Source organism: Balaenoptera ricei, chromosome 14 (assembly GCF_028023285.1).
Source record: "Balaenoptera ricei isolate mBalRic1 chromosome 14, mBalRic1.hap2, whole genome shotgun sequence".
NCBI lineage: Eukaryota > Metazoa > Chordata > Mammalia > Artiodactyla > Balaenopteridae > Balaenoptera > Balaenoptera ricei.
Window position 1 is genome coordinate 27,253,773 of NC_082652.1, and position 15,929 is coordinate 27,269,701.

Genomic DNA, 15,929 nt, shown 5'->3' on the forward strand with positions numbered 1-15,929 from the left:
ATGGATGGTGGTGATGGTTGCTCAATGTGATGAATGTTTATTACCACTGAACTGTATGCTTAAAAGTGGTAAGGATGGGGAGGGGGATAAATTGGAAGATTAGGATTGACACATACATGCTACTACATATAAAAAAGGTAACTAATAAGGAGCTATTGTATAGCACAGGGAACTCTACTCAATACTCTGTAATGGCCTATATGGGAAAAGAATTTACGAAAAAATAGTGGATATATGTATAGCTGATTCACTCTGCTGTATACCTGAAACTAACACGACATTGTAAATCAATGATACCCCAATAAAAAATTTTTTTTAAATGGTAAAAAAAGTAAATAAATAAAATAAAATAAACAAATGGGACCTACTGAAACTTAAAAGCTTTTGCACAGCAAAGGAAAACATACACAAGGCGAAAAGACAACCCTCAGAATGGGAGAAAATATTTGCAAATGAATCAACGGACAACGGATTAATCTCTAAAATATATAAACAGCTCATGCAGCTCAATATTAAAAAAACAAACAACCCAATCAAAAAATGGGCAGAAGACCTAAATAGACATTTCTCCAAAGAAGACATACAGATGGCCAAGAAGCACATGAAAAGCTGCTCAACATCACTAATTATTAGAGAAATGCAAATCAAAACTACAATGAGGTATCACCTCACACCAGTTAGAATGGGCATCATCAGAAAATCTACAAACAACAAATGCTGGAGAGGGTGTGGAGAAAAGGGACCTCTTGCACTGTTGGTGGGAATGTAAATTGATACAGCCACTATGGAGAACAACATGGAAGTTCCTTAAAAAACTAAAAATAGAATTACCATATGACCCAGCAATCCCATTACTGGGCATATACCCAGAGAAAACCATAATTCAAAAAGACACATGCACCCCAATGTTCATTGCAGCACTATTTACAATAGCCAGGTCATGGAAGCAACCTAAATGCCCATCAACAGACGAATGGATAAAGAAGATGTGGTACTTATATACAATGGAATATTAGCCATAAAAAGCAACGAAACTGGGTCATTTGTAGAGACGTGGATGGATCTAGAGACTGTCATACAGAGTGAAGTCAGTCAGAAAGAGAAAAACAAATATCGTATATTAATGCATATATGTGGAACCTGGAAAAATGGTACAGATGAAGCGGTTTACAGGGCAGAAATAGAGACACAGATGTAGAGAACAAACGTATGGATACTAAGGGGGGAAAGTGGCGGGGGTGGTGGTGGTGGTGTGATGAATTGGGAGATTGGGATTGACATATATACGCTAATACATATAAAATGGATAACTAATAAGAACCTGCTGTATAAAAAAATAAATAAAATATAGTTCAACAACAAAAAAAGAGGGTCTAAGGGCCAGCTTTAAAGACATGGGGGGAGAGTGCATACAGGGCATGGAGGAAACAGGACTCCCTGGGAAATGACTGAAGGGATTTCCCCTGAAGCACCGCCGTGAGTTTTGGGAGTAAGGCAAGACGCCCTAAAGCTCACCGAGAGGAGAAGCACCAGGCCAGCCCCGGAGACAAGAAAGCAGCAGGAGAGGCTTCTCAATCCTTGAGAAAGCACCTCTGCCCTAGAAGTCCACATGCATCCATACTGACATGGCCTCCCTGGAGCCCCTTTCCTGGAAGCTCGTAGAACAAGGCAGTGAACCAAAAAGAAGAAAACCCAGGATACAGGAAGCAAGAACCCCAACACTGGAGCCCTGCAGGAGACAAGCCCCTGAGAGGGCCTCACCCCCGAGGCCTCCAGAAGGGAGGTGCAGAAGGACAGACAGCCCAGCAGCACCAAGCTTGTGATAACTGCACCGAGAGGTGGCTGAAGACAGGGGAAGACTCAGCCGCAGGCACACAGAACTCTAGGCACATTTCTAAGAAGGCACGTTTTTCCCTGGGAGTGAAAACCATCATAGTCTGCCACTGTGTTCGGCTGTGAACGTCTGTCCGTGTGGCCCTAAACATTAGCGTTCATTACCCATTTACCCAGAAGCTGAAACACTGGTGGACAAGGGAGAGGCAGAGATAACAGCTGTGTTCCCAGAGAAAGTCAACAGATAATCATAAACTCATCACCGTGATGACCCGTGCACATGAGTTAGAACCACGGACACCGGCCAGAAAAGAAAGCCCCGAGTCAAGGGGAGGACACGGTGAGTCAGGACCGCCGCAGTCTCTTGTAAGTCGTATCAGTCCTTGACTTTTAAAATTTATGCACAAATATTAGTTCGATAAAAATCAAATGACAGGGACTTCCCTGGTGGTGCAGTAGTTAAGAATCCGCCTGCCAGTGCAGGGGACACGGGTTCGAGCCCTGGTCTGGGAAGATCCCACATGCCACAGAGCAACTAAGCCTGTGAGCCACAACCACTGAAACCTCCGCGCCTAAAACCCATGCTCCGCAATGAGAGAAGCCAACGCAATGAGAAGCCCACGCACCTCAAAGAAAAGTAACCCCACTCGCCGCAACTAGAGAAAGCCCGCGTACAGCAACGAAGACCCAACACAGCCAAAAAAAAAAATTAATTAAAATAAATAAATTTTTTTAAAAATCAAATAACAAAATGCACCTAAAGAGTGTGCCACCGACTCTGCCATAAAGAAATATTCAAGGAACGCCAGCTATGAAGAAAGGCCTCCCTCGTCTTTCTATGCCTTCCCGACTTAGTCCACGCAGAGACAGGAAGCTCCGCTCCATCAGCAATGCCCACACCCACCTGCCCCAGCATTCTGCAGTTCTCCTTGGACCCCTTGGCCAGAGTGTGGTCAGAGGCACCGACCCAAGAGGGGCCATCGCACACATCACACACATCACACACATCACGGGACAGGCAGCTTCCCTGGGGCTCAGACAGCCGACGGGTGGTCTTCTCTCGAGCCTGCCCCAGCACCCAGGTGGCTTCAGCTCGGAGTCAGGAAATGAAACAGATGGTTTAGTCACCAACTGCAACCAGAGCAAACTACCTGTCCTTAACTCAGGGAGCCTGCTCCACCTCACTGCAGCTGGAAGCCTGTTTGCCAAACTACATCCCAGACTGCGACCCCTTCCTGTTCTCTTTCTCTTCACTTTCTTATCGGTTTAATTAAGCTCTCCAATTTCTGCTTGCAAGATTTCTCAACCCTCGACGAATTAGATCAATGAAAGAACGACACCTAAAGAAGCTACCGCTGCTCTTAGAAGCATATGTCATTATTTAAGCTACAGAAGCTACACAAGTTTCATCATTTTCTCCATGCTGCGGGTTTGACCACAACAGAACCAGGATGCTGGAAAGACCTCTTGATCCATCCAGGCAGTGGCCTCTGGGCTCCAGGCCTTGGACCACTGTGGCTCCCCAGGTTCCAGCCCTAAGCGTGTCCCACTCACCACTGGGCAACCACGTGGTAAGGACAGACTCTACCAACCCAAGAGCTTATTAAAATGCTTATCTCACATGACTTTGTAAAATATTTGGGGGGAGGAAAGCCCTATCTTCCAGAGGTCTGCACTCGAGTCCCAGCAGTGAAAATCATACGGTATCTGGGAAGTGACTGAAGATAGTCCAGGAGGGGGTGGAAAGGGATGGGTGAAACACTGGCCATATGATGCTAACTCTCCAAGTAGCTGGGAGACCATACTTCCATTATCCCTACTTCTGTGAATGTTTGGAAAAGTCCATAATGGAACTTTCAACAAGATAGGAAATAAAAGGGTTATCTCAAGCACACAGGATGACTGTGCAGAGATGCCTGAAGGAGGCTCACTCCCAAGAGCGCCCTGCAGTGGGGCCCTCTGGGCCATCACACAGGGAGCAACCATGCACTCCGAGTTGGGTCTCCCTCGGCCTAGAGAGCTTGGGCCTCTGGAAAGTGGGAATTGATTAAGTCTCACAAAACCTGCTCCCATAACCAGAGGTCGGTCCAGTCCCTCCCCACCCAGACAGAGCCAGACTATGTGGAAGAGTCCCGTCGGCCAGAAGACTCGCTGTGTCCAGCCTCATGTGAACCTGGGCCATGGGCACACAGTCCCAGCCAGAGTCCCCCCAGGGGATGAACCTTGGCGGTGAGAAAGCCACCACTCAAACTTGAACTCAGAGTCTAATTCCACTTAAGAAACATGGGTCTGTGTGTGTGTTGGCATATTTAAAATACATACACATCAAGTCATATGCCCAAAGAAACAGGACTGGAGGAAAGAGATCAAAATGTCAGCAACAGCCATCTCTGAGCAGAGAAATCACAGAAAATACCCTCCTGTTTTGAAATCATCTGCAACGTTATCTGAAGAGAATGAAGTACCGCACCCACCAGCCCGGAACACACTGACTGAAACAGGAGGTGGAGACGGGCTGGCGCTGCCGGGACTGGCTTCCCTGCACCCACATCCTCTCGCTCCGCTCCACCCACATGCCCCTCGGGGCCCCAGCGAGGCGCTCCTGCAACTGACGCTCTTCCAGGTCTGCTCCCTGCTTCTCCCACAGGCAGCTGGACTTCTCTCCTCCAGAGGGTTGACACCCCACACACCCTGCACTTCATCACCCTGCACTCACCTCTCAGAAATTAGCACAGGATCAGGGCTTGCCTCCCTCACACGGTCACCCAATTCTGCAGCTTCCTTCCTGACAGCTCTCTCCCTCCTAAGCCATCCTTCCATTCCTACTGTCTCTGCACCCGGTGGGTCAATCTGAGTGCGCATTAACAATTAACAAAGTGCTTGTTATGAAGGCAGCTTCCTTGACAACATCGGATGTTGGCAAAGATGTCTAACAAGGGCAACTCCCCCACGTGGCTGGTGGGAATGTCAACTGGTATCACCTGGGAAAATCATTTTCCAGACGGTGCTGAAGCTGAAGGCCACCCCTGCACCTGGTCAGAGCCCAGAGAGCAAGTACTGTACTCACAGGAGACAGGACCCAAAGCAGCCCTGGCGCAGTGTTCACACAGCCAACAACTGGAACTCACCCCAATGTCTGTCAAATGCACAACAGGACAGTACGGGGTGGGGGAGGGGGGCGCGGTCATGCAGTAGAATAACGGCATGAATAAGAACCTGCTGCCTACGAGGACAAACGTCACACACGTGACTCTGAACAGAAGAGCCCAGACCCAGGGTTGCAGAGCTTGGGATTCCAGCGACAGGAAATTCTGGAACAAACGTCTCCATGGCCCGGAAGTCAGAAGAGTGGGGCAGGGGCTGCACCGGTTGAAGCACAGGGTGCTGGACCTGTTCAGGATGCAGTCTGGGCAGCTGGTGGGCATTTTAACGGTGACACGTGTCCTTGGGCAGCTCACTGCATGGGTGGGCTTTACTTCAATACAAAGAAACACTATGGGAGCCTGGTGAGGGCCCCTGAGCCCGGCCCCAGGACCTGCCCCAGCCCCACCCTCAGGTTTGGACTCCAATGTTCTGGGGCCTGAATTCCAACCCCGAGCCCCTGGCAGGGATTTCCTGCTGCACAGTCTCAGGCCTGAATCCTCCCTGCCATGACTCACAGCAACCCGATGGGTGTGAAGGGCCTGCGGTGGCCCAAAAGGGCCTCTCAGGGCAAAGCTGGCATTCTCTCCACTTTATAACAGGGGCTCCAGCCCACACCCAGCAGCCAGATCACTTCCTCACACAGCACCTCTGATGAGGATGGAAAGGAAGTTGGAAAGAGGGAGAGAACAGGAGACAGTGGGGACGGGAATGAGCCATTTCTGAAGCAACAAGCACTGCCCCCACACCCCCAGGAGCCTGCACTGGAAGGAGCAAGGGGTGCACAGGCTTCAGAGAGCAGGAGCCCCCAGGCAGGGCCTTCTGCCCCTCCCCGCCTTGCCACCCCTCTCCCGGACTGGATGCCAAGTGGCTGAGCACAAAGGCTGACCTGCAGCCAGGCCACACCTCAGCCCTGGTCCCTATCCTCCTCCCCACCCCGCCGCCTGAGTCCCAGGCAGAGCTGCAAGAAGCCCGCAGGGCCAGGGCGAGGAGGAAACCATGTCCAGAGGAGGGAGCCAGACAGCACCCAGCTGCTACTCGCCAAGCCTGAGCACAGAGCCATGTGAGAGAACCGGTGAACGGAGGGAGAGCACGCCAGAGCGCTCTGCTCTGTCCCTGCAACTCTATGTCTGAAACGGTCTCGGAAAAAAAAGCTCAAAGTAAGGTCAAATGTCTCCTCCAAGGACTCACTGCCCCAAATAAGTTACTCCACCTGGATACTTAACTCATTCAATCAGGAACAGTTATTAACAGGCCCCGCCTAGGTTAGCAAGAGACTCCTTATTTTTTTTTTTTTTGGCCACTGCAGCTTGAGGGATCTTAGTTCCCGGACCAGGGATTGAACCTGTGCCCTCAGCAGGGAAAGCTCGGAGTCATAACCACTGGACCGCCAGAGAAGTCCCAAGAGATACCTTATTAAAGTGGAGGGGAACATCCCTCTCTCACGGGGTTGTGGTTTCAAGATGATTATGCCTGGGCTCCTAATGCATCCTCCTCTGTCTCCGGGATCAGGTACTCATTCGCTTATCTGTTAAACAGAACCATCTAGCAACACCCTGGACTCCCCTGTCTTTAGATGAATGTCTCAATCAAAAAAAAAAAAGGCTCAGCATTGCTTTCCACAATGCTCCCTGCAATTACCCTGCATCCCTCACCTAAGACAAGGCACCATGCTAGGAGCTCACTGGGATGCAGAAGTGTATGACCAGGTCCTGCACTCAACAAATTTATAATACTTTTGGCAAGGCAAAAAAATAATAAGGAGTGTAAAAACAGCAAAAAAGAGTTCATCTGTTCAGTTCATGCCAGGATGCATCCAACAAGGGCCCCGCAAACTCAAGAGGAATTAGGGACCACTGTAGGCTGAGCCATCAGGGGTCATGAGGAGGGAATGAGGCCAAGACCAGACTTCCGACAGGGCAGAGAAAGAACGACAGAGGGCAAGCCAGCCGTGACTGCAGCCAGAGGGCCCGACGTGCAGCAGGAGTGTCTGGCTGGGGCTCTCCCACCAGCACAGAGGGAGGGTCAGCTGGAAAGGTTAATTTCAGATGGAAAGCAGAATGCTTCTTAGCAGGGGTGGAAAGAACGGCTGTGCTGGCACCTGGCCCAGGTGACGGAGGACACCCACCGTGACACAAAGCACATGGCGACTTTCCACCTTATGGCAGCTGCCTGTGACCACGGCTCACCTCCTCCTCATTAGTAGACAGGGTCTACCTCTCCTTCAAAAGATTTCTGATTACGAAAGAAATATATGTTTACTGTTAACAAGCGACACACATACATATATATACTAAAAATTACAAAGAAAATTAAAATCACTCAGATAACCAGCCAAAGATGTCTATTTAACAAACTCAGCCTGTACCCCATGTTCCACGGCTCCTGAGGATGCCAGTTTGCCAGCATCCCTGCATGCGCAGTGTTATGACTTTCTCCAACTCTGAGGTGAAGGCCCATCAGGTTGGCCCACCATCACTCTTGGAGAGGCAGGAATCAACTCTGATTCAGAAACTCTCATAGTGTCCCTGCCACGAGGGGTTCAGACCGGGGCAAACAAGTGTTCAAACAATTCAGATGCAAACCGGTAACAGAGCATGGGTAAAGAGAGGGGCATGGTGGGTGGCTGGGTGTCCTGGGAGGGCGAGTGGGATAGGACTGCAAGCGCTCAGCCACGGGAAAGACAGGTCTCTCAGACAGGGGAACAAGCAGGAGGCAGGGCGACCAGGTCAAGAACGGGGCTCCTGTGAGGATCTGGGGCAGCCTGGCACGGTGGGGGCAGCAGGCAGGCGCAGACCCTGGAGGAGGGATCCCGGCTCAGAGCTGAATCCATAGGCTGCCATGCATACATTCTGGGCATCAAAGTGACTGGAGAAAGAGGGTGGAGTCCGTGAAGCAAGAGTTGACAACTTGAAGCTGAGTGGTGAACACACAGGCATGGGGTCTTTAAACTACTCGGCCCTATGATCCATATTGAATTTTTAAAAATCCAGCAGAATTCCTTTAAAAATCGACCCTCTAGGTACGTAACCAATATCACTGCCCTGAGGAATGCTTTTCAGGGGCAGGTACCCCTTGCCCTTCATGACCAGGGCAGGAAAATAATCATGTGGTCACGGTCCTTCCCACCCCAGAATGACCACCATGGGTCCTGGACCAGCCATAGCCACCAGGTCAGGAATGGCAGTAACAGCTGGAAGACTTCTGACCAGGAATGGACGTAAGGGATGCAGCTGGTAGGGGAGTGGGGTCACCTATGAAAGGATGCTGGTGTAGCTGGGGACTGGCTGCAGCCTGTGCAGAGGCCAAAGATCAGCCGGGGCTTGCGGTGCTGTGCCAGCAGTGTTGTGCCAACTGCAGCAGAGGGGCCTGCCACCCTTTGGGGCCCAGTGACCCATGGGGAGTTGCTAAAACTGCCAACAGGATGCCTACCGGCAGCAGCTCCTCCAGCGGGCTCTCTCGGTGCACCTGGCTTGGGTTAACTTCCAGGGCCGTCTCCCCGCTTCCCCAAAAGAGGCGTGACCACTCTTTCAGGTGAAAAAGTGGTTTGCCTCTCCAGTCCTGCTACGGTTCAGCAAGCACTCCTCTGTGACACGCATCCATGCCTCAGTTTCCTCACCCTACACGGGAGTAACAAGTGCGCCCGCCCACTCTCAGGGCCAGCACAGAGGCTGTGGGTGAGCCAACACGACAACTCCTAGAGCAGGGTGCACAGCACACTCCCACCTTTCAGCTACTGTTGTCGCTGCTGTTGAAAAAAACCGGGATGACGGAGGGCTCCCATCCCCTCATGTCACTGTCACTCCTGGCCTGAGGCAGTAGAGCCAAGGGTCAGGACTCGGAAGTCAGTGTCTCACCAATCACTTTCTAGTTTCTTCGCTGGGACTTGTGGGGACCAGACAGGGCCCCTGGCCTCGGGGCACGGACATTCTGGAGGTGGGCTGTACACAGACATCAGCCCAGTCACGCGGATGACAACTGGGCTATGAAGAAAGCGGTGGGCTCAGCAGCTTCCCCGCTGGAGAACAAGGGCCAGAGTCACACCAGGGAAGCACAGGGCTGCTGGGAGGCCTGGGTGGGCTAAGCCACAGAAAAGGGTCGGCCAAGACTCAGTGGCTTCTGCCCGTGGGAGGGACCACAAGCCACAGGCAGGATCCGGACATGCAAGTTTCAGGACCCTCCCTGTCCTTCTGAAGACCTCTCCAGACCCTTGGAAGTTGCTGTTTGGTTGTCTGTTCTCTTCTGCTTTTTTGCTTTGTTTCATTTTGTTTCTGGCTAAATAGCACTCAACTTTCTCCTTCTGGTCTAGGCTGAAATCTCCACACCTCCTAGGTCCCCGACCTGGAGCTCACACCTCCCTAGGGGGCCTTGGCAGAAGAGGCAGCTGACCGGTCTGCCCTCACTCTGCTCCACACTCCCTCAGCCCTTCGTGGCCCCTGACTGGAACCCTGATCAGGGCTGCCCTCCCCCAGGGTGTCCTCCCCTTGCGATCTGTTCAGCCCAGCAGACATTTACTTACTCCACGCCTAAAGATGCAATCTGCTGTACTGAGGGGTGGGAGGTACAAAAGTCTCAAGACTAAGATGGGAAGAGATGATCAAGGTGGTCCTTTCATGTATTCACCATTCGCCAACCCCGGGGCATGCGAGGCGCTGCTCACTTCTCACACACGCTTGTTCTCCGGGAGCTGACAGACCAGACACGCGTGCTCAACACTAACCCAACACCCCAGGAGGCAGGCCCAAGGCCCACAATGACCAGTTCGGGGGCTCTAAGGGGAGCTGCTCCTGTGGTCCTGCAGGGAAAGTGGATGTTCCACAAAAAGCCCATCTGAACCCACCAAGAGTTTCACAACTACCCTCCCCAGAGGCTCCTGTGTCATCAATCCCCTAACCAGACTCAGAGGTTCCACCTTCACTCCCCAAGGCTCCTTCTCCTGCCAGGGCCTAGGGAGGGTGTGTCAGGGGACACATCACTGAGTCCCGAGCCCTCTGCTAGGGCACGAGTGGAGGTCTCTTCCTTTCCCCTCCCACCACCCCTGTGAGACAGACTGGAATCCTGCCTTCGCATGGATGAGGGAGATGACCCAGAAAGGTGATGTATCCAAGGTCACTCAGCTCACACATGGAGAAAGTGGGTGTTCCCAAGCTTCACAATGGATGCTGGCGCAGGTAATGAAGGCCACTGTCGTTGAGAAGGTGGCACACACAACCCCCAGGAAAATACCTACTCTTGCACTATTTAGCAAGTGGTTTATACGCCAGGTGCCATGCTTCACAGGATTGGAGTCTTAACGGGAAACTCAAAGGGGCTGAGATACAAGATATCAGGGGGTGACCCACTTTAGGCAGGGTGGGCAGAAAAAGATCTTGAGTATTTGATATTTAAGCAGACATGTCAACGAGGAAAAGGAACTAGTCATGAATACAGTGAGGGGAAGTCTACCCATTGTGGAATATCTTAAACACTCGATAACAAATTGTTTAAAGGGAGAGAACAAAGAAAGAATTTGGAATGCTCAAGAAGCTGAAAGACCAGAGAGGGTGGAACGGGGTGGGGGTATGAGAGGAGGTGGCTAGGCCAGGCTGGGGTGGGGGTGGCAGGGGACATCTGGAGCTCTGTTCTGACTCTGAGGACAGTCACTGATGGGTTGTCAGCAGGGCAGTGGTGAGTGAGTGGAGGCAGAAGTCCGGGGAGGCCCGGAGGAGGCACAGTGCAGGGCTAAGAAGAGGCTGCACTAGAGTCCCTTCAAGGGCCCTCCTAACCAGCCCCAACTCCAAACTGCTTTTCCTCAGTTGAAGCCAGGAGCCGTTTATTCAGCCTATTCTCTCGGGAGCTACTCAAGAGAGCCAGGTGAGGACAGGGAGCCGGCTCTCAGATGCTTCCCCTCCCACTGAAACTTCCCAGGTCTTTGCTTGGCTTCCCTCATTCAACTGTAAATTACCTCGGTTCAAAACATTTCCCAAGGGACGTCCCTGGCAGTCCAGTGGTTAAGACTCCATGCTTCCAATGCAGGGGGTCACGGGTTTGATCCCTGGTCTGGGAACTAAGATCCCCCACATGCCGTGTGGTGCGGCCAAAAAAAACAAAAACAAAAAAAACATTTCCCAACTCAGCCAACTTTAAACAACAGCATAAACACTGGAGAAAGTCAGAATTAACAACATGTCAGGTATCCTGACCTTCTTTTTTAATGCTGTGAACACAATAAATCAAGGCACCAAGAATCACGGCTTTCAAAGTGAAACCTGGAGGAAAAACAGACAAATCTGAGAACTGAGAACACCCACATGATGTCAGGCAGAAAGCCTCTGAAACTGCTCATCCCAGTGGTGGCCCGCGGAAGGGCTCCCTAGAGTGCCCAGGCCTTAACCCCGGGAACACGCCAACAGTAGATGCAGAAGGGCCTTTCCAGATGTAATTAAGGCTATAGATGTGAAAGTAGGGACATCATCCTGGATTATCCAGGTGGGCTCAATCTAATCTGAGCCTTTAGTAGAGAATTATTTTCTCTGGTTGAAGGCAGAGAAATGGGGCAGAAGAGCCCATCCTTGCTGGAGGGGGCCACATAGAAAGTGTGACAGAGAATGGAGGCAGCCCCTGGGAACAAAGACTGACCTCGGAAAGGTTAACAGCCAGTTAGGAACGATTTCACCTCAGTCTTCCATCTCCATGGAACTGAATTTAGCCAACAACCTGAATGAGCTTGAAAGCAAATTCTACCCCAGAGCCTCCAGGAGGAAATGCACCTGCCAATATCTTGATTTCGGCCCTGTAAGACCCTGAGGAGAAGATTCAGCTGAGCCCACTTAGACCTCTGATCTACAGAAACTGTCAGATAATACACCTGTGTTGTTTTCAAGCAACACAGTTTGTTGGCAGCAACAGAAGAGTAATACCCAAGCAGTAATCTGGCAAAAAAAAAAAGAACCCAGTTTCTCTAGAAGCAGAAGGAGGCTGAATCAAGAAGTACTCAGTCGGTCCTCTTCAATGGCCCCCCCCAGCCCTCTGACACTCCCCCACCTGCCCCGTTTCCTTTGGTGGCAACTCATTCTTCCCGTCCTTAAATTTTGGGCTCCCTCAAAGAGGACTCTCTGCCCTGGGGGCCTTTCTTACAAGAGCCCTTAAGTGGGTCAATCCTCAAGATTTCATCGATTGGTAACTCCAACATTCACTGATTCTGCAATATCGGCACAATTGTCCCCAGACGATTCCACCACAGGGCCCAGAGCCTAGCTCTCCAGTCCCCACTGCCTGAACTGGACTGAGAGCTTCCCTGCCTTCCGCCCCACTTCCTTCCTTGCACACTGCTGCACCCCACCCCCTCCATCCAGTTAGTCATCAAGGACCATCTGCGCTCGCTCTCTGCTTTCTCTGGAATCGTCTTCTTCTTTCAGTTTCTACCACTGCCTAATGCAGGCCTTTAGAATCTCTTGCCTGACTAGGTCATTCCACAACCATTTTATGGAGCGATGTGACACACAGTGCTCTAGCAGAGGGAATACAGGCATGAAAAACGACAGGTCCCCAGACCCCAAAATCTCAAAACTCTCACAATGGGCCTCACTGGCCTCTCTCCTCTGTTCTTGATCCATCTCCGGGGACTAAGGGGATCTTCCCAACTCTGGCATCTCACCACCTCAAAGCAGGCCCCATGCCAAATAGAGGCTCATCTCCCCAGCACAGCACTCCCACCGCTAACGGGTCAGCCCCCGCTGGCTCTCCTTGCACGATCATCTCCTCAAACCCCAGAACTCAGCCTAGCACGAGGTCCTCCACGCGGTGGGCACTCACGCTCCCCACTCCTCAGCTTGCAGTGATGGCCCTTCACACTCCTACTTATCATTCTGGGGCTCAGTTTATTCGCCGCCTACTCCCCAAAACTGTTTCTGGCCTGCTCAAGCAGACTGTCAATTCCAGTAGGAGAAAGCCTGCCCTGTAACTGCGCCTTGGCTGCGGCGCGTCCCCCAAGGTCAGGGGCTGATCCTCGCCAGCACAGCCCGCCGGTCCGGCAAGCCCAGTAGAAGACATTAAACCAACAAGCAGCCGGTGCGGAGGAGCGGAAGCTCCGCGCACGAAGCCCAAGGCGCCCGGCAGCCCCTGCATCAATGGTCTCAGCAGCTGAGACTGAAGAGGAGGCACCAACCCCAGCTCTTCACTCCCACTCCCGACCGAAGGTCGCTTCCTGACAGCCTCTTCCTGCCACCCTCCGGCGAAGTCCACGAGGGGGAGGGGGTCACCCGTAGATTCTCGCCCCCACCTCCCCTTCCGCCCACCCCCTCCGCCCTCGCCCCGAGGCGCTTTCTCCGAGGAGGAATCGCAAAGCGCCCACACCTGCAGAAGCCGCCACTGGCGGCCCCGGTCTCCTCCGTCCGCAGTGGGGCGCAGAGCTAGGGAAAGGTTGCCTTCCAAGCACACAAATGACGAATGAGAAAGCTCAGGACGATGACTCAGAAGCCGGGGCTCGCCGGCTGGCAGAGTTCGGCCCAGGAACGCTAACCCGCGACCGCGGCGGCCGAGACCGAAGGGAAAAGAGGGGAGGGCCGCGCCCCGATACCCCGCGATCCGGCGCCCGGAACCCCCCGGTCCGGCCGCGCCTCCCCCTCCGCGAGGAGGGCTGAGAGGAAAAATGAGGAGGGGAAGGCCGGGGGTCGCGCCGCCACCCCGGCCCCTACTCACATTTGGCTGACCAGCTTCTGCCGGAAGGCGGCGCTCCGCCAGTCAGTCTCCTGCCCCGAAACGTCCATGCCGGTGCCCCGCTCCTACCGCCCGCGGCCCGCTCGGAAGCCGCCGCCTCAACCGCAGCGCCAGGCCCAAACCCGGAAGCCGTCGGCTGCGTCCCGGCCGCGCCGGAAGCGGAGCGGGGATTGTGGGAACTGAGGCGCGAGCGGGGGCCTGTGGGAAATGGAGTCCGCGGGCACCAGGGAGCCCCACCCCCGCCGCGCTCCCAGCCGCCCGAGACTGACGGCAGCTGCACCTCGTCGAGTGCCTAGCCTGCGGCCCTACTGTGGGCTGGCCCTGCAAGTCCAGGGGATCCGCACCCCTCGGGGAGGCCGCGCGCGGCCGCCCGCTACCTGAGCGGATGCCGTGGAGAGATTGTTTATCAGAGATTTATCAGCCACCTGCTGTGCCCCTACTGTGCCCGCACGATCCGGGCCCTGCTTCCCGGAGGCTGCCTTCCAACGCCGCATCCCAAGAGGGACCAGACGATGCTTCTCTCCATTAGACTTTTGGAATCTCATATCCCACCAATGGCTATATTTTGTAGGGGTTGGAGATGTGAGGAACCCAAACCACACTGTTAATTTTTAGACACAGGCTTTCCTGTTTGGCCCAACAGGAGAACACCTTCCAGATGCTCGCCGACAGTGCACCAACTTGCTGAGTGGAGGAGGCAGGGGAGTTGGAGGCAGGCGGGAATGGACAGGGGGTGAAGCCTGAGGATACTTTTAGGAGGATAAAAATTCTGCCAGACTGAACTTATGGGGCCTTGTCTGTGGCCCTGCGGAGGGAAGGCAGGTGACAAAAATCCTAAGCCCAACTTAGGTCCACAAGTACTAAATAGACAATCACCAAGATGGGCCTCACAGAAAGTGAACTGGCACCTACTGATGCCTAATAAGTGCCTGGCCCAGGAGGGGCTGTGTCCACCCCGTGTCCCTGAGCCCCAGGCAGGAGTAGGGGGTGGGAGGGAGGGATTGGGAGAGGAGGGAGTGAGCAGGTTCCCCAAAGGGGCCCCTCTTGCCCTCAGGTTTCAGGTTTTGCATTGATAGGAGAGCTGTTCACAGCTTCAAACTTTTTTGCTCTCATTCTTTCTAAAATAATTTTTTAAAATTCTGTCCTGGGAATTCCCTGTCTGTCCAGTGGTTGGGACTACGTGCTTTCACTGCCAGGGCCCGGGTTCGATCCCTGGTCGGGGAACTAGGATCCCACAAGCCACGTGGCCACCAAAAAAAAAAAAAAATCTGTCCCTAGGGTGATCAACTTGTCCTGGTTTGCCCAGGACTCTCCTGGCTTTAGCTCTGAAAGTCCGTGTCTTGATGACTCCCAGGCTGACCAGAATGGTTCATCACCCTGTCTCTATCCCTCTTGCACATTTAATAAAACAGATCTAATGCACATACCATATAATTCACCCTTTTAAAATTCAGTGTTTTTTACTATAGTCACATATTCATAAGGTTGTGCAACCATCACCACTGTCATGAACATTTTTAAGTTGACCTATAAATGTTTCTCTGTGAATCACTGGAAAGGTATAACTGCGGTGTGTCCTATATTGTATTTGGACCTCAGAAGCGTTTTGTTATTTAAATCCTCAGCCCTGCAGATTCCATTTACCAATTTATGGAAAACTTTGGTCTTACAATTCCATTGGCAAAGCCAGCCCTCACTGTCAAATCCTTAGACCCTTGGGGCTTTTGGAAGAAGAAGATGGACATCACATCCAACTCAAGTGAGCTTGTTAACGGGGACCCCAGGACATCTCTCCCTATTCTGCACACTGGTTCTTTTTTTTTTTTTTTTGGGAGTGCAGAGTCTTATCCACTGCGCCACCGGGGAAGTCCCTGCACTCTGGTTCTAGGAAGGTGGACAGAGCACGGCACATAGATTCACAGACAGACTGACAGACAGAGGCCCTGTTAGGATGTGATTTCTTTTATGTTATGATTCCTACTCATCGTGTATGAAACCTATAGGATTTAAGGTATGTTAAGCTAAGTTTAGTAGTTCAAGATGGAGTCACAGTGGCCAATGTGAATTTCCATATTAGTTGTTTTGAAACATCACTAAAGAACTGGGAGTGTCTGTGATAAACTGAGAGTGTTACTTTAGATAAGAAAGCTGTTGGGCAACGTATGTCACTGGAACAGAAGGAGCAACTGATAAAGGCGAGATCCCCTCCCCTGGGCATAACCGTTGCTCCTTAAAAAGAGACCACCAAGCTGAGTAAC

General features: G+C 52.3%; 1 protein-coding gene across 3 annotated transcripts in view; it reads right to left on the reverse strand.

The window, feature by feature from the left end:
• Nucleotides 1-13,801, reverse strand: part of MED15 (mediator complex subunit 15) — a 62,713-nt gene extending 48,912 nt beyond the window's left edge. For all 3 annotated transcript variants that reach the window (XM_059895130.1, XM_059895129.1, XM_059895128.1), the window contains exon 1: nucleotides 13,654-13,801. In XM_059895130.1, coding sequence (XP_059751113.1) covers nucleotides 13,654-13,721 — 68 coding nt within the window. In that variant the 5' untranslated portion in view covers nucleotides 13,722-13,801. The remainder of the gene's footprint in view (nucleotides 1-13,653) is intronic.
• Nucleotides 13,802-15,929: the final 2,128 nt, after the last annotated feature.